The 19,955-nt window shown below is 61.7% G+C and overlaps 2 protein-coding genes across 2 annotated transcripts; both read right to left on the bottom strand.

Moving 5' to 3' along the window:
• Nucleotides 1-565: 565 nt before the first annotated feature.
• Nucleotides 566-1,487, bottom strand: PHLDA3 (pleckstrin homology like domain family A member 3; the record flags this gene model as incomplete). The annotated part of the gene is made up of 2 exons (XM_082778325.1): nucleotides 566-858; nucleotides 1,136-1,487. The coding sequence occupies 2 exons, from the start codon at nucleotides 1,485-1,487 to the stop codon at nucleotides 737-739; spliced, it is 474 nt and encodes a 157-aa protein (XP_082634451.1). The 3' UTR covers nucleotides 566-736.
• Nucleotides 1,488-4,360: 2,873 nt separating this feature from the next.
• On the bottom strand, nucleotides 4,361-15,638 carry CSRP1 (cysteine and glycine rich protein 1). The gene is made up of 6 exons (XM_082778259.1): nucleotides 15,496-15,638; nucleotides 11,261-11,373; nucleotides 8,455-8,623; nucleotides 7,632-7,758; nucleotides 6,119-6,212; nucleotides 4,361-5,868 (listed from the first exon to the last, which is right to left on the bottom strand). Exons 2-6 carry the CDS (start codon nucleotides 11,370-11,372, stop codon nucleotides 5,792-5,794), a joined length of 579 nt encoding a protein of 192 aa, XP_082634385.1. The 5' UTR covers nucleotide 11,373; nucleotides 15,496-15,638; the 3' UTR covers nucleotides 4,361-5,791.
• Nucleotides 15,639-19,955: the final 4,317 nt, after the last annotated feature.

Raw genomic sequence — 19,955 nt, 5'->3', positions numbered from 1 at the left:
CCCCAGCGCGAGGTCTCCTGCAGAGCCAGGCAGCCGAGCTCGTCAGCCACCTTGGGAAGCCCTGGGGACAGCGGGAAGGGGACCCGGGAGGTTGGGGGTGAGGAGGGGGGTTTGGGAGCCCGGCTGCGGGATGCCGGTGGATTGAGGGGGATGCCTCCAACCCGTGAAGGTCTGTGCAGGGTTTGTGCTCTCCCGTGCCCTGCGGGGCCCCACAAAACAAAGCAACAAGAAGGGAAGCAGCAGAAGGGCCTGTTTGGGGATGTGCTCGGTACAAGGAGTCCCCAGTGCCCCCACAGCCACGTCTCTGCACCGTCCAGGCACAGCGAGCAGGGGTCCCTGCTGCAGCAGCTCTCCAGCCCCTTCTCAGCGTGGGGGCTCAGGGGGAGCCGTGTCCCCTTCCACATCCGTCTGTCCCAGAGCTCACCGCTCTGCTGCTTCCTTCGGGCTCAGCCTCCCCCATCCCATCCCCTGTCCCGCAGGAGAGTCCTTGGGGGGTCTCCGCCAGCCCGCCACAGTCCTGCCCACGTTGGCCGAAGGACAGGGGGCCCCCAGGTGGGGACATCACCTCCGTCGTGTCCAGAGCCCCGTGCGGTGGCCCTGGCTGTGTCCTTTGCCCTGTCGGTCTCAGTGGATGCGGCTCAAGCCCTGTGGCTCCTCCGGTTCCTCGCTGTCCTGCCCCAGGAGGGAGAGGCCGGCGCCTGCGCTGCCCTCCCCGGGGCCACTGAGGGCAGTGGCCTCAGTTGCCAGCCGGGATCCCGTTCTCTGTGCCACCCGCCGAGCCGAGCACCGTCTCCATCCTGCTCCTGGGATGCTGCGGGGCCGCGGGCTGGCCCGGTGGGGCTGCGTCGTACTGCACCACTGCGGAGAGAAGGCGCTCGTCACCCGCACGACCCGCGCTGGGGGGCAGGATCAGGCCCCCAGGGGGGCTGGGGAGCAGGATTGGCTGCGGTCCCCACCTTCATCCCACCTGCACCCCCCAAAATATGCATGCAATGCCCATACCCACCCACGGGACTGCCCCGGCCCCGGGACCACCGGTGCCGTGATTCCCCCGGGAGCGCCCTGGGGGCTGGATGTGGCCCCTGGGACAGGATCCCTCGGGTCCCCCGCGCCCCGAGCACGGCGGGGCCGGTACCTGCTCTGCAGCTGTGCCGTGCCCGCACGATCTGGATGGCCTGCTGGTTCTTGAAGCGGACGAGGCCCATGGTGATTTCGGCGTTCCAGCCCGGGTCCTCCTGGGCGCAGCGGAAATCGATCTCGTGGCTGTCGTCCATCACCACGGTGAAGTAGATGTGCCGCTCCTTCCACTCCACGCACTCCACCGCCTTCATGCGGGCGAAGCTCAGCTCCTTGCGGCGCGAGCCCTTGGGCTCGAAGAGCTGCAGCCCCTTCTCGGTCAGCAGGCACCGCTTCTTCTTCCAGAGCTGCAGCAGCCCCCCGCTGCGCTTCTCCAGCACCCCCTCCCGCAGCACCTTCTCGGGGGTCATGGCAGCTCCTGGGTGCCGCAGGATCCTCAGCTCCTCCGGCCAAGCATCCCCCGACGGGGATTTCCAGCCCCCCCAGCCGGGCGCCAGGACCCCCCCCGGCTCAGTGCGGGGCTCAGCGCCCCCAGGATCAGCCCCCCGGCGGCTCTCAGAGCGGGGCAGCACCGGGATGCCCCATGCCGGCCGTCCCTATCGCCGAGGCTCTGCCTCCTGCCCCATGCAGCGTGTGGGATCCCCGGCTCCGCGCTCCCCAGGATGTGTCGCTGCACGCCCGGCCGCTCTCCCACTTGCATTCCTTCCCCGCCTCGCCTGGCCCCTCCTGCCGTGCAGGCACCCTTCACGCCCAGGCGAAGCCCGGCCAGGCCCGGCACGGCCCCGCTGCACCCACCCCGAGGGTGCTTTTGGGGTGCCCGCAGGCGGGAGCAGCCCCGAGGCCCTCTCTGAACCCCACAGGACTGCGGGGGGCGGTGGCAGTGGGGACGGGGGGCGGCGGGTGCAGCACGAGGTGACCGTGGGGCTGCAGGGGGGCAGTGGCACCCGCACGTGGGGCCAGTTGGGGAAGGGGCTTGGGGGGCACTCCTGGACAGGAACGGGCTGTGGGGTGAGGTGGCAGCTAGGGCAGGGGGCTACGGGGCTGGCACAGGGGGCGATGGGGTGCGGTGCCACCTGCAAATGGGGCTGTGGGGTCAGCGCAGTGCCACCGGGGGTGCGATGCTCTGGGCACTGCACCGACCTTGACCTTGGGGGAGCTGTGGGGACCCCATAAGCCCTGCCAAGGAGAAGGACGCGATGTCCCCAGCCTGTCCCGCAGCGAGGAGCAGCACCCCCAGCCTCGTGTGACCTGCAGGGAGCGGGGCTGGGGCAGCACGGCACAGCCCGGTCCCGCCGGAGTCCTCCCTCCCCGCAGGCAAAACCCCGGCGCCTTTCCAGCCCGTCTCGTTCCCGGCCACCGCAGCTCCTCTGTTCCCATGCCAGCGCCTGGCGGAGGGCTTGGCCCGGGTCTGCTGCCCCCGGGGACACCTGGGGACACCGTGCTGGCCCTGGGCTGCTCGAGATGGGGACGGTCACAGCCCCACGGGTGGCTGGATGAGCCCCTGGAGATGCTGAGGGCGCAGGTCCCTTCACCCTGCGAGGGCTGGAAGGGGAAAAAATCCCCGCGGAGCCGTGCCGGGGTCACCATCCAGGGCTGGTGCCCGCCGGGGGCAACGCTGGCAGCCGGCGTGGCCGGGGGGCAAGTCTGCAGCCCAGGAGAGGCTCCTCATTATCCCTCATTAACAGGGCAGGGCCGTGGCTGCCGCAGCCAAGAACTGGTTCGTGCTCCCCGGGGCCAACCTCGCCACGCTGGCACGGCTCCTGCCCGTCCCGGGTTTCGGGATGTCGGGCGGCCCCGGCTCCTCCGCGGTCCCCAGTGACCCCACCGGGGCTGGGCACAGCCAGGGGTCACCCCAAGCACTGCTTCTGGGGGAGCAGAGGTGCCTGGGTCTGTCCCCCCAAGGAGCACCCGGGGCTGTTTTCCCTCGTGCTGGCAAAGCTCAGCTCCAGGGATGCTGCGTCCTGGGAATTTGGGGAGAGGTTTGGGGGCTGCAGTTCCCAGCTCACATCAGCCACTGCAGGCTCCTTCCTCGGCACCTGGGGAGAGCCCAGGGCTGCCAAACCCCCAGCCCTGCTGCTCACGGCCTCGCCACCACGGCGAGATCATCTTCCCACAGCCACGGAGGCAAAGGAGCTTCGGCCAAGGCTTTCTCCACACCTTTGTCCCTGGGTGTTTGGGGACACCCTTGGGTGCAGCTGTCCGGACGTGTCCGTCCGTCTGTCCGGTGGTGTGCCCGTGCACGGGGAGCAGTAACCAGCAGAGGGTAGCAGACGGTCACAGCCATCCCACTGCAAATGGGGCCGGGGCATGCCCGGAGAGCCCCCCTGATCCCAGTTGTTCTCCCCATCACCTCCTCCACCCCAGCGGTGTCCGCCCTGCCCTGCCCAGGCTGGCACCCCCTGCCAGCAGCGGGGATTTCAGTCCCGACCTCACCCTCAGCCACTTCAGGACAACCCAACCAGCGATAACAATCCCTGGGGGCAAGGTCCCCGTCCCAGGACACCGCCCAGGCTCTCAGCTGGGGGATATTTGGGGCTGGGAGCCGAGCAGAAACCCACCCGCGGTGGGCTGCAGCATCCCCGAGGGCTTGGGTGCTCGGGAGCATCCCCAAGAGCAAGCGAGCAGCCTGGGGGCGGCTCTGCTGAAAATGCCCAGCAGAGACGAGCCCCAACCAGCCCCTGGGCTGTGTCAGCATGAGCTGACAGACACTGAGCATGGCTCTGAGCCCCTCGGTACCCCGAGATGGAGACCAACAAGGGAGGCCAGTGGGGAGGAGCAGGCGAGGTGGAGGAGAGGCCGAAGGACTGCGTTTGGTCAGCCAGGGGATGGCTCGGTGAGAACAAAGTGCAGTTTTCCACTGCTTGGAGGAGAAAAACACGGAGAAAAGGGACGCAGAAGTGCACAGCAAAAGGACAAGAGACAACAGACCTGTGTGCCACAAGGGGGACTGATGCTCACAAGGAGCCAAACGCTGTGATGGGAGCTGCACTGGTGGCACCTCCGTCTTTGGAGGGTTCCTGACTTGACCGGACACCAGGAGCTCTGCTCAGCCCTTTGGAGCTGGCCCCGCAGGGCAGGCGGCTGGGCTGGAGACCTCCACGGGCCCCTTCCACCCTCTGCCTTTCAGACATCCCAAAAAAAAAAACACCAAACCCATCAGTTTTCCCAGCTTTCCAGGTCTCCAGGAGCCAGCAGCCTGAGCGGAGCCCACCACACTCAGCACGCCAGCACCCCCCTGCTCCCTGACACCTCCCCTACAGCTACGAGGAAACGAGCCTGGAGCAAGGCTTGCTCTGCCTTTATTGACTCGACAGCAGCACTTGGACGGGCGCCCAGCACGGCGCAGGCAGCTGCAGCACGGCACCCACCCCACGCTCACGGAGAGCGCGGGCGGCTTCGTCCCCCCGTGCCCCCTCTCCGAGGCGGCCAAGTTTCGGTCTCTGCACCGCGGGTGCTGCCCGAGCCCGCTGCTCTCCCTGCTGCTCACACCCCTCCTGCACCGGGTGCCTCCTGTCACCACCTCGGCCAAACCCCAGCCAGGCAAATCCAGCCCAACCCGGCCAGGAGAGGCCTGGGGGACAGGCTGGGTGATGGGACGGCGGTGGGGAGGATGGCTGGGAAGGCAGAAAGGGCTTGCTGCCCACCCCAGCTGCCCAAATGTCACATGAAAATCAAGGGTGGGATGAATGGGAGAAAGTGCTTAACTCCATAAAGGTGCCCAAGTCCTACCCAAGGGATTTCTGCCTCTCCTGTGCTTCTCCAAACACCACCCGTCCCGTTTGCCCAACCGTGTTTACAACCATGGTGCTTCAAAAAGCACCAAAACTCCCTCTGGAGCTCACCAGGGATAAACTCTAAGCTGCAGCGAGGTTGATCCTGTGGGTATCTCCCACGGGTCAAAGGAGAGAAGCACGGAGAGAAGGCGAAGTGTTTAGCTGAAAACAAATTAAACCTGGGAAGCTGCCAAACTGGTGGATCACGATCCAGGGTGCTGCAAAGTAAAACAAAACAAAAAAAAAAACCTCAGGAGTAGGTGAAAAGTTCTTAATTATCCAGCAGTGCTGGGCACGCCTGTTTGGAGGAGCGCCACGTAACAGCCCGGGCAGGGGCGTCGATTCGGTGCGCAGGCGTGGCGGCACCACCACGCACCCGGGTTCTGCTGCGGGGCTGCAGGAAGGAGGCAGAAATTTGGGAACGGCCCCGCAGGGAGGGAGCAGGGGCAGAGCCCGGCCAGCATGAGCCCAGCTGGGCCACGTTGAGTCCCAGCGAGCTGCTCCCCAGCTCCTGCTTTCACCGCGAGCCCCCATCACCGACATTTCCCGTCCTCCCTGGTCAATCCGGGGGGGAATAACCTCTCAGGCAAGGCCAGGCTTGGGTCAGCTTTGATGTTTATTCCTTGCTCGGTGACACAGCGCAGCGTGGCACATCCTGGCGGCACGGGCGACGGAGCGGAACGCTTTGGGCGCGGGGGCCTCGCTGCGGGTGGGGGCGAGCTGTGTCCCCAGCTGCGGCCGTGCCAGCGGGACCCGGGGTGGCCGTGGGGGTCCCGCAGCTTTGGGGGGCGCTGGGCCAGGGCAGGGGGAAGGCACTGGTGCTGCGAAGCAGCGGGCAGGGAGGGATGAGGGTGAGGGTGCTCACGGCGGTGCGGGGAGGGCCGGGAAGCCCGGGCTGGTCTGGAGGGGCTCAGGGCGAGCGGAGCCCGGCTCCCGGTGCCTCACTGCGAGTGGATGAGCGCCCCGGCCCCCTGCCCGAAGCCGAAGCCTTTGGGCCCGAAGTTCTTGGCATAGCAACCTGCAGAGTGAGGGAAGAGAGAAAAGGTAAGGGCGGCAGCACGAGGGGAGCACGGGCACGCGAGCGGGTCCTTCTCCTGAAGAAGGCACTGCTGAAACAGGTCGGGGTTTGCCCTGTCTGCCGGGCAAACAGAGAGGCCCCCGGCCCCGCAGCCAGCCCCCAAACCAGCTGCGGGGGTCACCGCCTCCCCAGCCCTCGCTCCCATCCCAGTTCCCAGCACGGGGCTTGACCCCACGGAGGCAGCACGCACCTTTGCAGTAGATCTCCCCGTCTTTGTCTGCCAGGGTGGTGGACTCCAGGCTCTTGCCACACTTGGCGCAGCGGAAGCAGGACTTGTGCCAGGACTGCGGGACGGGAGCAAAGCACGGTCAGACAGTAGCCGGGGACAGGTCAACAAAGCTTTGGCTACCAAGTGGGTCCCTTTGGAGACCCAAAACCATGAGCAAAGAGGTCTGGAGAGGGTGAAAGCCCTTCTGTGGAAGAGCTGTCCTCCCTGCCTCCATGCTCAGCGAAACCCCCCAGCCCCAGGGGGAGGACACAGAGGGGAAAATCTGATGTGGTCCCTGCTCCCACGCTGAGCCCGTTCGAGAGCCTTCAGCCCACCTGCAGCAGTCGCTTAAGGCAGCAGGTAAGGAGCAGTCACCCCCTTTTTGGGTCTAAAACACAAGGATAAATCCCTCGACTTAGTGGCCTGGGATCCACCGCTGCTGCTGCACCTCAGCCTGGGGGTGGGACGGGGGGGTTGACACCTGCCCCTGCACAGCTTCAGCTCCAAGGAAGGCAACAAACAGATAGTAAGAACGCAGAAATCAGCCAGCGTTTAAAAATAAAACTCCCCCACGGCCCTGCCAGTCCTCCGGGGATAAATGAGCTCACAGCCTCGGAGCAGCCCGCAGAGTAGCCAGAGCCGCTCACGGAGGAATTTAAATAAACAGTTTGGAAAACATGAAACCTTTTTTGGAAGAATATGTGAAATTAGGGCCGGGGGAGGAGGTAGCAGATGGAGTCATCCAGCAAACATTAGCACATGAAATACATGCCCTGGAATCCTCTGAGGTCCCTGTTCGAGCACAATGGCTTTGCCAGATTTGGGTCCCTGTAAACATCGACAACAGCAGGAGGCCGAAAGCCCAGGTCATCATTTTAAGGACAACTTTGCCTTCCAACCCTGGGCTGACCCACACCGTATCCATCACAGCCCCTGCACCATCAGCCGTGGTACAACGATGCCGTGAGGCTGGGGACACGGCGGATCCCAGCAAAAAGATGATCTGGGCACGGCGAGCACCAACCAGGGCTGCTGCGGGGTGTCCGGCACCGACCCCAGCTGACCCGGTGGGCTCCACACCTCCACACACCTCCCCCTGCCCCAAGAGCAGCAGTGACCTCGGGAACTCACTCCCTGCCCCAAATTTGGGCTGCAGCACCCCAGCCAGCAGCTGAGGGTGGAGAAGACCCGCTGGACGATGTGTGTGACCAGCTGGCGGTGGCAGTGGCCACGGTCCCACCACTGCTCATCCTCCAAACCCATCCAGCAGCAGGGACGTTCACCGTGTCCCCCACTGATCAGCACTGACTACGTTTTATAAAAAACGTTTTTCTTTCCCACCCACGGGCCTGGAGGAGTGAGGCAACCTGGAGAACCCGGTTCCCAGAGCTGCCACACTCTCCTTTAGGCTCCCAACGGGACCCGTGTGGATCCCCCTGCCACACAGCCACCTGTGCTACGTGTGTCCCCCCCTCCTCTCCACCCCGTTTCTTACCTTTCCAGCTCCAATCACCTTCTCGGCCGCGTACACCGCCTGGCCACAGCGAGGGCACCCGTCAGACCCCCCGACTTTCTGGGCCATTCTGGAGGCGTTGGGGTTGGTGGGTCGGTGGGACTGGCCCCTGTGGAACAGAAGGAGGATGTTATTAGGGCTGCAGGAGCAGGAAGGAGGAGGGAAGGGCTGTGGGAAAGCAAACCCCAACCCAGTTTTGGGGGGCCTGGCAGGGCGGTGTTGAGCCCCATGAGCTGGGTGCTGGGAGGGGATGGGCAGCAGGCTCGGGCTGTGGGGACGTGTCCCACCAAGCCCTCATCCCACTGAGAAGGTGGGAGCAGACGTGGGCCTCCTGCCAGCTACGTGGCATGCCCAGGATGTGGGAAGCTCCCTGAAACTGGTGGGCAGCTCTCTGGGCCCTGCTGGACCTCCAGGAGGTTGTTCCTTTGGCCAGGAGGGACGACCCATCCAGAAACACACCCGAGTCCACTTCCCCTACAGGGACACCATGGGACAGGGCTGAATCCTCAGCACCTCGGTGCCACCAGGAGCTGGGTTACGCCGGCCTTCTCCCTGCTCCCTGGGCACAGGGCCCAGCTGGGGGCTCTCAGCTCGCCCCGGGATGCTTTCAGCCCCAGGGTGAAGGAGGAGGGCTGCATGGGGTGGGTGTCCCTGGGGAGCAAGGTGCCCCCAGCACCCTCCAGATTAGGCTCTGCTGGTCGGGGTTTTCTGGGCTCCACAGCCAAGCAGCACGGCTGGACAGATGTGAGGGGAAAAAGACATGTGCCCGCAACAGCCCTGGTTTCAAAACAAGGCTTCAACTCACTCTTCGTATTTGATTCCCAGAGACTCGCCCTTGTCAGTGCTCAGGGTCCCGGCTCCCATCCCGTATCCGTAGCCCTTGGGGCCGTACTTCTTGCCATAGCAGGACTTGCAGTAGATCTCCTCCCCATGCACGGCAACGGTGGTGCTGTCCAAGTTCTTCTTACAGACCACTAGAAGAGAGGGGAGGGCCCAGCCATTAGCCCGCACCCAGATCTCCCTAATTAGCTGGAGAAAACAAGTCCTCACAAGGGATAGCACGGCTCTCGGCTTTCAAGGAGCAGGAAACCCTAGACAAGATCATTGTTCAAAGGGAGCGCATGCAAAACAGCTGGAGATAAGGATCACAACAAGAACATTGTCTGGCTTTAAAAGGAAGCAACCATCAAAGCTACAAGGCTGATAATAAATAAGGCAATCGCTCTGTTAACCCCGCTGCTGCCGGCATCCTGGGGGGAACGGTGAAGGAAACGGGAGCCAGGACGGGGCAGGTTTCCCCCCCAGACCCCAGGCAGGTTCCCAAGGAGGTGTTTGTGCCAACACGAGTCACCCCGGGCTGTGACATGAGCAGGGGTGACACTCAGCACACCTGAGGCATTCAAGCCTTGGGCATCAGCGTGGGACACAGGACGGGACACGAGGGGACAGCAGGGGGGGCTTGGGGACCCGGCTGAGCCCATCCAGAGCCTGAGCCCGGTGCTGGGCTCAGACCACACAGGCTCCTCGCCCGACTTTTAGGTTTTCCTGACTCCTGTCCCAGCTCTGATCTCAGCCTCCACCTTGGCTTCCAAGCCCTTCCTGGCACTCAGCACCCAGCAAGCTGCAACGGAAGGAGAGCAGCAGCCGAGCAGGCTCGCAGCGATCTCCAGTGTTTACCTGCCCCATACGGAGCAAGACGCCCAAGGCAGAGTCCACGGCACTGGCAGCCAGCCCCAAAACAGATCCTGTTACAGCTGTGACCCAGCCTTCTCCATCCTGCTTACATGCCTTAAATGTCAACGCTCCCAGCAGCCCGTTTCCCTCCCCACCAGCAGGAAAGTTTCTTGGCCTTTACCAATATCGCAGGAATGCAAACAGAGCACGGCGCTCCTAAATTCGGGGCGAGAAGCAGCGGCCCCGTTACTAAATATGGTGCTTCTCCTCCATGGCGGCCCCGCACGCTGCTGATGGGAAAAGGAGGTGGAAAAGGAGCAGGAGGTGGATGGGGAGAGGTTGACTTGCCATCTAAGGAGGGTCTGGCAGGGTCTCCTGCTGGCTGCGGGCACTCTGGTGAAGGGGTCCTGTGGCTGCTGAAAGGTGGAGGGCACCTGGGGTGTCCCCGCGGTACCCCGGAGCTCATAGGGGGCAACTCCGTGCTCACACAGACCCTGCAGGCCTGGAATTTGGGGACTGGCACCGGCAGGTTTAAAGGCTTTGTGCTAAGGGGGGTAGCGAAGCGCAGCATCTGGCTCCCTCCTTCTCTGCCCCGCGCCTGAAGCAGCCGCACTTTGCCAGGCAGCACAAAAATTCCTCCCCGTCTGCTTCCTCGAAATCAGCCCTGGCTCCCCGTTTTCTGCATCGCAGAGATTCCAGCGCCCTGCCCTCATCGCCTGAAGGACCCTTTGTTTTTCTAGGAGCAGCTGAGCTGCCCCACATCAGCCCTCCAGGAGCCGAGGCCGGCAGCCCCTTGCGTTCCACTCCTGCCTCGCTGCGCTGCCTGGGCTGGACGCCCGCCACGCAGTCCGTCAGCACTCACTCCCGGAGCTGCTCTCCTGTTTGAAGGCACTGTGGTAGGTTTGGCTCCCTTCTGCTTATTTTCTTGGCAAATCAGGCCCGAGTGTTTGTTTTTCTGCCCTAAAGATAACGGCTTCGAATTCCCCGCTGGGGCCCAAGTGCAGCACAGGGGCAGAGGCTGGGAAGGGAGGCGGAGCAGGGAGCCGAGCACGGGGACAGCAGCCCGGGCTGGATTCACCTCCAAATCTCTCCCTGGCAGCTTGTTTCTGTGTGTTCCCTTCTCAGAGCAACACCTCGTGCCTGATTTCTTGGCTCCTGGTGCCAGCCCCGTGCTCTGGGTGCTGGTGTGGTGCGAGCATCCCCCAGCACTGCCCCTCTGTGCAGAAAGGGCCGTGGGGAAGGATGGCTGCAGGGCAGGGAGACCTCAATCCTCAGCCTGGAGGGAGCTCCGAGAGCCCCCAGCAGCATTGTTTTGGGTGGTAAAAGCCATTGGCAGGGGCAAACAATGGAAACGTCCCCACCCTCCTTATCTGGGGCTGCGGAAGAAAGGATTTCCTGCTGCAGGGAGCCAGCACAACCTGCCACCGCTCCTGCCCATCCGGGGACGGCCAGTCAGGGACAGCAAACTGCCCTCCTGGTCCCCTCGAGCCACAGCGAGCTTCTCAGCCCAGACACGGCCAGGCAGGAGGGCTCCTGCTCCCTTCGTGCCGCACAGGGAGCTGCTGTCCCATGCCTGCATCCTTCTGTCCGCAGGCTAAACAGAGCCACGCCAGGGGCCTCACACCTTCCCCTCGCTCTGCTCAGGGACAGCCCTCAGGGCAGGGGCAAGCTGGTAACACAGGCTGAGGACCCTGGTAGCCTAATTCAAAGGGCTTTGAACCTGCAGCGTGGCCGTCCTGGCTTTAAGGAGCTGCTCTCAGCAAGGTGACACTACTCGCCAGGCCCTGTCCTGCTGCCTCCAAAGGGAGATGTGAGTGGCCAGGGTTCCTGCAGAGCACAGCAAGGGAGGGACCCCCGCGGTCAGTCCCCGGCCAGATCCCACAACCAGGCTGGGAGCTTTGGGGTGAGTGGGGCAGGAGGGCCGGGCTGGTACTCACTGCAGAGGAAGCAGGACTTGTGGAAGCTGCTGCCTTCGCACTGCACCTCCTCGGCGAAGTACACCGCCTTCTGGCACACGCCACACTTCTTCCCTCCACCCCAGTTCGGCATTCTGCGGAGAAAGCAGGGGCAGAAAACGTTTGTTGGTTGAATCGGGGCACCCGCTGATGTCCCCAGACACTTGGGGGCTCTGGCGCCGTGTCCCCAACAGCTTCCATACCCTGGGCACGCCCGGCCGGCCGCTCACATCTCCTCCCTGTACGGGGACCCCAATCTGCTCCAGGACTGCGGGAGCAGTGCGAAGGCTGCGAAATGGGCACCCCAGGGGTGCAGGACAAGCACCTGAGCGCTGCCGTGCAGCTCCTGGGCAGGTTATCAATGCTTCTGCTTCTCCCTCCTCTTTTCCTGAAACGTCTCTGGTGACGCGTGGCCAAAAGGCCCCTTTATCGGCAGATCTGCAGGTAAAATCTGCAGCTAACCCTAAAATATTAGGAGAGGTTAACACGGGTGGCTTGTTTTTGAAGACCAGGCCAACAGAAACCTCAGGGCACCCCAAAATCAGCAAAGTCCCGCTAGGAGGTGCTGAGGGAGGCCGGCTGGTTGAGTGTGGCCACGAGGAGGATCTGATGGCAACCCCAGGTAACTGCAAAGACACCAGAACCAAACAATTTTTGGTGGTGCCCTGTGGTGTAGGAAGGGTCCGTGAGCTTGGGAGGTCTCCAGGGGCCTCTCCCCATCAACACCTCCATCATCCTCCATCCTGCTTCCAGCTTCCCCGTCCCTAGCTCCTGAAAATTGCGGGACGAGGTCCCCAAAGCAAGCAGCCCTCGCACTGCACGCCCCCGAGCCGGGTGCCAGCCCCCCGTGGGCAGCAGCAGAGGCAGGGAGCTGGGTCGGGAGCTGTTTGGGTGAGAGCCGGAGGCAGGAAGCCCGTTGGGAGCCGGGTTTCCGACCAGCGCGTGGCCTCGGTGCCAAATCCCTCCCTTTCGGCCAGATCCTTTGCATTGCCTTAAAAGGCCACGAAGCGTTTCTCTGGAAAGCGCCTTATTTCGGGATTTCCTCCTGGCCTGGCAGGAGGGAGCCGCCAGGTTCAGGAGCTGACCCAGGGGGGGCAGAAGGAGCCCGGGCAGCCCCCCCATAGCCCCGGGCCCCTCCTGCACCACGCCAGACCCCTCGGGAACTGCACGCCGCTGGCTGTGGCACGTGTTTGGGGCTCTCCTGTCCCTTCCCAAGCCACCAGATGCCACCACGGGGGGCTTTGGAGCCCCCCCACCACCCCCTGCTCCCCAGCCGGGCACCCCCAGCACGCTCAGGGACACGGCACCCACCCAGTTTGGGGCCAGCCGCTCCTCTTTGCCTCCGCCACGTGGTTTTTGGTTTTGTTTTCTTTTTTTTGTTTTTTCCCCTTTCCAGCAGCAGCAAAGGAAGAAGCTTCCTCTACCCAAAGCGAGACGTCAGCAGCAGGGACGCCCTTCTCTGAGCTGCGGGGCACAGGGGGTGCTCCCAGGTCCCCCCTGCGTGCCCCCCGAGCAGATCAGGCCCTCGTGCTGCTTATTTTCTGCCTCTGCCCCAGGAAGATGAGAGGTGAGGCTTTGTGTCAGCAACTCAACTGCGACCAGGGCAGGGGAACCCCCCGGAAAGCACCCAGCAGCACGCAGGCAGCCCCAAAAAAGCCCGATAAACGTCCCCAGGCAGGATGGATCTGTAGAGAACCGGCTTGCCCTGGGGACACATGGGGCTCGTGAGGGTCACAGCAGGGCGCAGAGCAGGGGACAGAAGCTCCCAGTCACAGGGAACTCCACACAACACGCAGGGCACATGCTGACAGCCCGGCAGGCTGCAAGAGAGGCAGAAAAGCAGCGTCTGGTACGGGGCAGAGAGGGCAGGAAAAACAGAAATCGAGGGATGACCCCAAACCCTGCGGAGCGCCCCAGCTCCCCCCTTAACGGCTGCCTGAAGGGCTGTGGGAGGCTTCGCAATCATTTCCACATTTCTCAGCGGGCTCTGAGCCTCCAGGCCCGTCGCCACCCTGGTAACACTTCTCCAAATCCCCACCGGGCCCGCTCCAAATGAGGAACACAAGGGCCCTGCAGCCAAAGACCTCGCTGAGCATGAGCGAGACCCAGGGCAGCCAAACCCAGGATTATTTCTCTCCCTCCTGCAGCTCCACATCCCCCAGCGCCGAGGGAATCCCAACCGGAGCCCTCCAGGCAGCATCCTCTGTGCCAGTTGTGGCTCAGAGCTGCTCTGAGCAAGGCAAGGGGCCCTACAAACCAAGACAGCGCCGTGCTACCAACAGCTGCATGGCTCGGAAGCAAAGAACCACGAGGCTGACGTGTTTTGGAGATTAAGCATAAATCCAGAGCCTGGTGTCTGGCCCTAGAGCAGCACCACTCACCTGCTCAGTGCGAGCAGCAGCCTCACCTTCCAGACGAGCCTGCGGCGCACCGAGTCGGGAGGCAGCCTAGGTTATGCTAAAGAACCAGGCACAAACCAGTACAGAACCAGCACGTCCCAGTGCTCGGGGATGCTGCTAAACCTGGGATGTCAGCGCCATCGTTTGTGTTCCTGCACCAGCTGGAAAACCATCCCCATCTGCTGAAAATACCCCGCAGGAACTCGTCACAGGGCACTCGCTTCGTGCTTGGAGGAGCTCGCTAAGGGCCAGGAGACCCACGCTGGCCTGTGTGAAGGGTTGTTTTTCTCGCAAGGAGCATTGATCAGAGGGGATGGCAGGAAAGCACCAGTGCTGCACAAAATTCATGGCCTGCCGAAGGGACAGGACAAGGGTAGGGAAGCACAGCTGGAGCCCCAAGCCCTGGGGTGCAATTGCTGCCTTCCAGATTGCAGCACAGCGCCCAAAGCAGTGAACTGACCCCACGGCAGCAGCTGTATGGGGCCAGACATCTCTGGGGGCTTTGCCTGGATGGGAAGGGAGAAGGTCGGGGGGTCTGAGGTGGAAAGAGACCCTCAGTGCCACCAGTACCCGGAGCAGGATGCTCGGCGCTGCTTCTGCTGCCGTCTCAAGGCAGGTCTGCAGCTCTGCTGTGTAGGGACGGGGCCGGCACCAGGCCAGCGGGGTGCTGAGCCCGCTGCCATACATGGGTATTTGTGAGCGCTCACCCAGCGCGACCGCCACGTGCCTGCTGCTGCCCGCTGCTCACACGGCAAACCTGTCAGCTTCCTACCACAACTGGACGTTCACCTGGTTTGTCAGAGAAAAAATCCGATTTCACCTAGAACAAACGCCCAAAGCATTCCCAGGTAGGCGAAGAAAAGCTCCTGACTTCCGCAGGAATCAAACCCCTTAATCCGACCGAGCCCACCTGAGCTTTTATGAACCTTTCTGCCCCCTGGGTCACATCCTGGCAGCGCGGAGAGGAGCTCAGGAGCCCGGCAGACGGAGGAGATGGAGGCTGCCTGGGTGGCACTCCCCAAACCACGGGCACAGGGAAGGGGCCGTGCTGCCTGCCCTGTCCCTCAACGCCCCGGCAGCAACAAGCCACATGCGTTGAGCACCGAGCCCTGCCCAGGACCACGGCTGGTCCCAAAACGAGCGAGCCCCTTTCCAGCCTCGCCGCCGAAACCTGGATGCGCGGAGGCCACGCCGATGTCCCACCATCGCCGTGTCAGTGCCCGTGTCCTCTCGCTCCCTGCATCCCAGCTCAGCGCCGATTCCTCGAGGGGAGCTCAGGGATTTGGAAGCAGCTGCTGCTGAGCTTGGCAGCACCCGCTGCGCCTGCCAGGCGCTAATTAACGCCCTCTCCTACGCCCTGGTCCTGCTGCCAGCTCCGAGGATCTGCCTGAGAGCATCCAGCCAGGTCCTGAGGGATGGGGATCCCCTGACACACGGATCTGCAGGGATCGGGGGCTGCAGGAGGGGATCGGGGGGACAAAGGAGGGGATGGGGGGATGCAGGAGGGGAATGGGGGATGCAGGAGGGGGTCGGGGGGCTGCAGGAGGAGATTGGGGGGGATTCAGGAGGGGATTGGGGGATGCAGGAGGGGGTCGGGGGGATGCAGGAGGGGGTCGGGGGGGGATGCAGGAGGGCACCTGCCCCCTCCAGGGCTCTCCACGCTGACAGACGAGGCGGCAGCCGAGCTTAGAGCCAGGAGGGAGCCCCTCAGCATCACGGCCCCCCCCCTCCTCCTCCTCTTCCTCCTCCTCCTCCTCCTCCTCCACCCGTGCCCTCTGCCCGTGCTCCCCTTCCCCACCCGGGGGGTCCCGCACCTACCTGCAGCGGGGCCGGGCGGGTCGGGTCGGGTCGGGTCGGGTCGGGTCGGGAAGCGGCGGGCGCGGCGCTGCTCAGCCCGAGGCCGCTCGGGGGCTTTTGTTGGCGGCGGGGGAAGGCGGCGCTTGGCGCTCAGCGATGGCCCGGCCCGGCCCGGCCCGGCCCTGATGTGACGGCAGCTCCCGCCCCGAGGGGCCGCTCTGCAGGGCACGGCCCGGCCCGGCCCCGCCGCCATGCCTGAGGCGAGCCCTCAGCGGCCCGCCGGGCTCCCCGCGCGTCGCACTGTCGCCATATGTGGCCCCGTGTCGCCTCACACAGCTCCCTTGTCACCCCACACAGCCCCCTGTCACCTCACGCAGCCCCCTGTCGCCTCACACAGCCCCCTGTCACCCCACACAGCCCCTTGTCACCCCACACATCATCCCTGTAACCCCCCGCATCCCCCGTCACCCCACACATCTGCCCGTCACCCAGCACAGCCCCCCGTCATCCCATGCATCCCCTTTTAGCCCCACACAGCCCCACTGTCACCCCACGTGTCCCTCTGTCACCCCACACGTCCCCTCATTACCCCACACATCCCCTCATTACCTCACACAGCCCCCTGTCACCCCACACAGCCCCCTGTCACCTCACGCAGCCCCACTGGCACCCCAGTCAGCTCCCTGTCACCATACATGTCCCCCGGTCACCTCACACATCTCTTTGTCACCCCACACATCCCCCTGTCACCATACGTGTCCCCCAGTCACTCCACACAGCCCCCTGTCATCCCACACATCATCCCCTTTTAGCCCCACACAGCCCCACTGTCACCCTACGTGTCTGTCACCCCACACATCCCCCTGTAAACCCACGCGTCTGCCTGTCACCCCACACAGCCCCCTGTCACCCCACACAGCCCCACTGTCACCCCATGCATCCCCTTTTAACCCCACACGTCCCCCTGTCACCCCACACGTCCCCGTCACCCTACACAGCCCACTGTCACCAAACCCTACCGAGTCCCATCACTAACCCACATCCCTCAGAGCCACGTCCACACATCTCTTAAACACCTCCCGGCATGGGGACTCCCCCACCTCCCTGGCAGCCCGTTCAATGCCTGCCCCCCCTCTGCGTGAGGAAATCCTTCCCGATGTCCAGGAGCCTCTAGGAGGGGACACCAGGAATGAGAGCATGGGCTGGCCTTTTCTGCTTGAAAAGAAAGAGACCAGCTATGGGTTTTTGGGGCTCAAGGGTCCCTTTCTGCTTGTTTTCTTCTGAACCACGGTGCCCGAGGCAGGCACAGCCTTACGGGAGAGAGCCGAGAGGAAGGGAGGAGCGGGAGGGGAGCAGAGGGAGGTGCTTCCTTTGGACCTAGAAAACTTTGGCATCATATCCTTTGCCCTGAGCTGAGGGTCAGAAATCCCTGGTCCTGAAGCAAGACCTGAAATGCAGGGAGGGGACGAGGATCACGAGGGGAAAACGCTGCTCACGTCCCGTGCTGTGGGGCAGATGCCACGATGCACATTGCCAAGAGGACAGAGACGGGAGCGCCCTGGTGTCACCCAGCGCAGTTGGTCACGACGGCCGTGGATCTTCCGCAGGGTTCCCTGAGGCCTTGTTACACTCCTACCCCAGAGCAGCCACAGCTCAGGGCTGCGTCCTTCCCCTCGGGGTTGGGAAACCTCTGCCAGATGACTCAGAGGAAGTGTCTAACACACAGCACTTGGTGCTGCAGATGTCGGCCTCCAGCAGACCTGCACAGAGTTGGCCTCTCCAGCTGACTTCCCCTGGCTGTGCATCAAGGGTCGTCAGGTTTCGGAGGCTCACATCCCCCTGCTTCTTTTCTCAGCAGATGGAGCGTGTGAATTAGAAGCGGACTCACAGCCTCAGCCCCCTGCATCCCAAAAATCATGGTCCACCGCTGCAAACCTCAGGTCTGCTCTTTGCTCTGGGGCCGCTTGCTGCAGAAGCTGGAGGAGATCAGACTTGTGAAGTACCCAACCCTCTGTAAGGAGGGAGTGAGCTCCAGGCACAGGCAGTGGGATGCTTTGCTGTCTCACTGAGACACTCTTCCCTTTCAGGACAAACTCCAAACTCGTTCACATCCCCGAGCAGCAGAGCTACCACTCAGGCTGCGCACGGCAGGCTGGCTTCAGCCCTTCATTCCCTTCCATTGCTGCAGCCTCCCCGTCCATTCAGCAGCACCTAGGAAGGAAGGAGACGAAAAGTTCTCACTTCAAGACTCCTTTTCTAGCAGGGGGAAGAAGGCAAAGCAGTTCCAGGAGCTCGGGCAGGTGCTGTGGGTCCCCACGCCATCTAGTGTCGCACCAGCAGTGGGACAAATCGCCCCAGCAGCTCACAATCGCGCAGTTAAAATGTGCTGGAGATGTCGTGGGCACCTGGGAAGGATCCCACCGGTGAGTTAAGGCAAACATTGCCCTGGATCGGTGAACTGGGAGCCAAGCTGCCACAAGGAGTGACCAAAGACAATGTGGGTTTGCAAGAGGTCAAAAACGGTGCTACGAGCTTGAAACAAAACCAGTATTTGTGGGACATTGTCAGGGTAACCAGATATTAAAAGAGCGTGGAGTTCACAAGCTGTTAGATTCTGGCTTTGATCTACCGTAGTACCCATGGCAGATTTTGTAAACTTATTTTTCAGCAAACATAAAAGGAATGATTTTTTTTTTTTTTTTTTTTAACTCCAGACAAACAAGCTGCTGGCAGAGGTGCATAAAAAGCACAAACCTGGGCCATTCCAGAAAGCCGTTTTATTATATAAATAAAGCACTTATTTATAACAGAGCAGTTAAAGGAAATTCGGTGAGAAACTGAAGGGAAGGAAAACGGTAGTTAAAGATGTTAGCAGCTGGAAGCACACAGACAGAGGTTTTGCATGGCCAGCAACACGTGCTCATGTAGATCAGCCTGGGAGTAGATGCAGAATAATACTTTTTGTTCAAAAGCTTCCTGCTGAGATAGGAAGGCCAGAACTGAATTTGAAGGCATGGATGATAGGAAAACAGAGGTGGGAATGTGTTCACGAGTGTCAAGGATCCAGGGTGTGTTTGAGAGGAGGAAAGGATGGCAAGAGGCTCATAGCCACAGAAAATAGTCCTCTCTTGCAGCCAAGTCTTTTTTTTTTCTTTTTTTTTTCTTTTTTTTTTTTTTTTTTTTTTTTCCTGGGGATATAGTCCATTTTCAAGATAAATTGTATTTGGAATAGGGCTGCCATTCTTCTGGCTGTGGTTGCTACAGAGCGGGGGCAGTTTGCAGAAAGCACAGCTTACAGCAGACATTTCCAGGAAGGCACTCGACTGACTCCCTGGCACACAGAGCAAATCCCACAGTTTGGAGGCTCGTGCAGATCTGTGCACGTGCAAAGCAGCCCTACATCCCAGAAGTAACGGTACATATGCCAGAAATTTTGGGATCACTCTTTGTATGATTTACAGCCAGTTCTCATGAGCTGTGTCTGTGCAGGACTTCTTGGCATCCAGCAGTTTAGTCAGATGTCCAGGAATCCTGGGCAGATGTAGAAATCTCTCTAAATACACTTGGGTAAAATTTCCATAAGGCAAGTTTTGAAAACACAAAAGGTTTTCACAGGAGCACGGGGTGGTCTTGTCAGCTGTGTAGGAGAAGGGGGTGGGCTGCAGCCCCGTTACCACATGGCAGGTGGGGAGGACACTCAGAGAACCGTGAGCCACACCACTAGCGTGGCTGTGCACATCGCTGCGCCGGAGCTATGGCTCACATCAGCCTGGCACGCAGCCAGAGGTAATTAAACGCTTGAAGCAATAAATGCAAAGTAACGGAGCTGCAGGCCTGATCCAGCACGGGCTCAGCAGGTTTCTCACCACGAATAACCAAACCCGCTGGGAAGAACATCATGGAAAGCACGGGAAGGCCACAGCTGGGCACCCCAAATGGGACCCAGCAGGCCCACATCCCACAGGGGCCAGGAGCGGGTGCTGAGGGCTCCCAGCCTCCAGCATCCTCCAAAGGCCTTTCTGAACCAAGGACAGTGACTTTGTATTTATGACCTGTGCCTGATTTAGTGCCATTAATCTGTCCGGTTGTATGTAAACCCATTTCAACACCTCACACCCTCACTGCCTTGCTAGTTGGAGCTCTGTCCTAAACTACGTATTTTCCTTGATGCTCTTTTCTGGTGACAGGATTAGGGGGAATGGGCTAAAGTTGCGCTAGGGGAGTTTTAGGTTGGATGTTAGGAAGAACTTCTTTACTGAAAGGGTTGTGAGGCATTGGAACAGGCTGCCCAGGGAAGTGGTGGTGTCACCATCCCTGGAAGTCTTTAAGACGTTTAGATGTAGAGTTTAGGGATATAGTTTAGTGGAGGACTGTTAGTGTTAGGTCAGAGGTTGGACTCGATGATCTTGAGGTCTCTTCCAACCTAGAAATTCTGTGATTCTTATGGGTATTTCACAGCCCCTAACGTGTCCCCCCATTGG

The sequence above is a fragment of the Aythya marila genome (genome assembly GCF_965140915.1).
Source record: "Aythya marila genome assembly, chromosome: 24".
Classification (NCBI taxonomy): Eukaryota; Metazoa; Chordata; class Aves; order Anseriformes; family Anatidae; genus Aythya; species Aythya marila.
The sequence above is the reverse complement of the archived record's forward strand: the minus strand, read 5'-3'. Positions and strand labels throughout refer to the sequence as shown.

Excerpts from the sequence above, each read along its gene's own strand:
- CSRP1 (XM_082778259.1), bottom strand. The coding sequence starts at position 11,372 with ATGCCGAACTGGGGTGGAGGGAAGAAGTGTGGCGTGTGCCAGAAGGCG. Across the intron at positions 6,213-7,631 it reads AGGTGATTGGAGCTGGAAAG|TCCTGGCACAAGTCCTGCTT; the intron begins GTAAGAAACGGG and ends CCCGTCCCGCAG. Across the intron at positions 5,869-6,118 it reads CGGGGAGATCTACTGCAAAG|GTTGCTATGCCAAGAACTTC; the intron begins GTGCGTGCTGCC and ends CTCACTCTGCAG.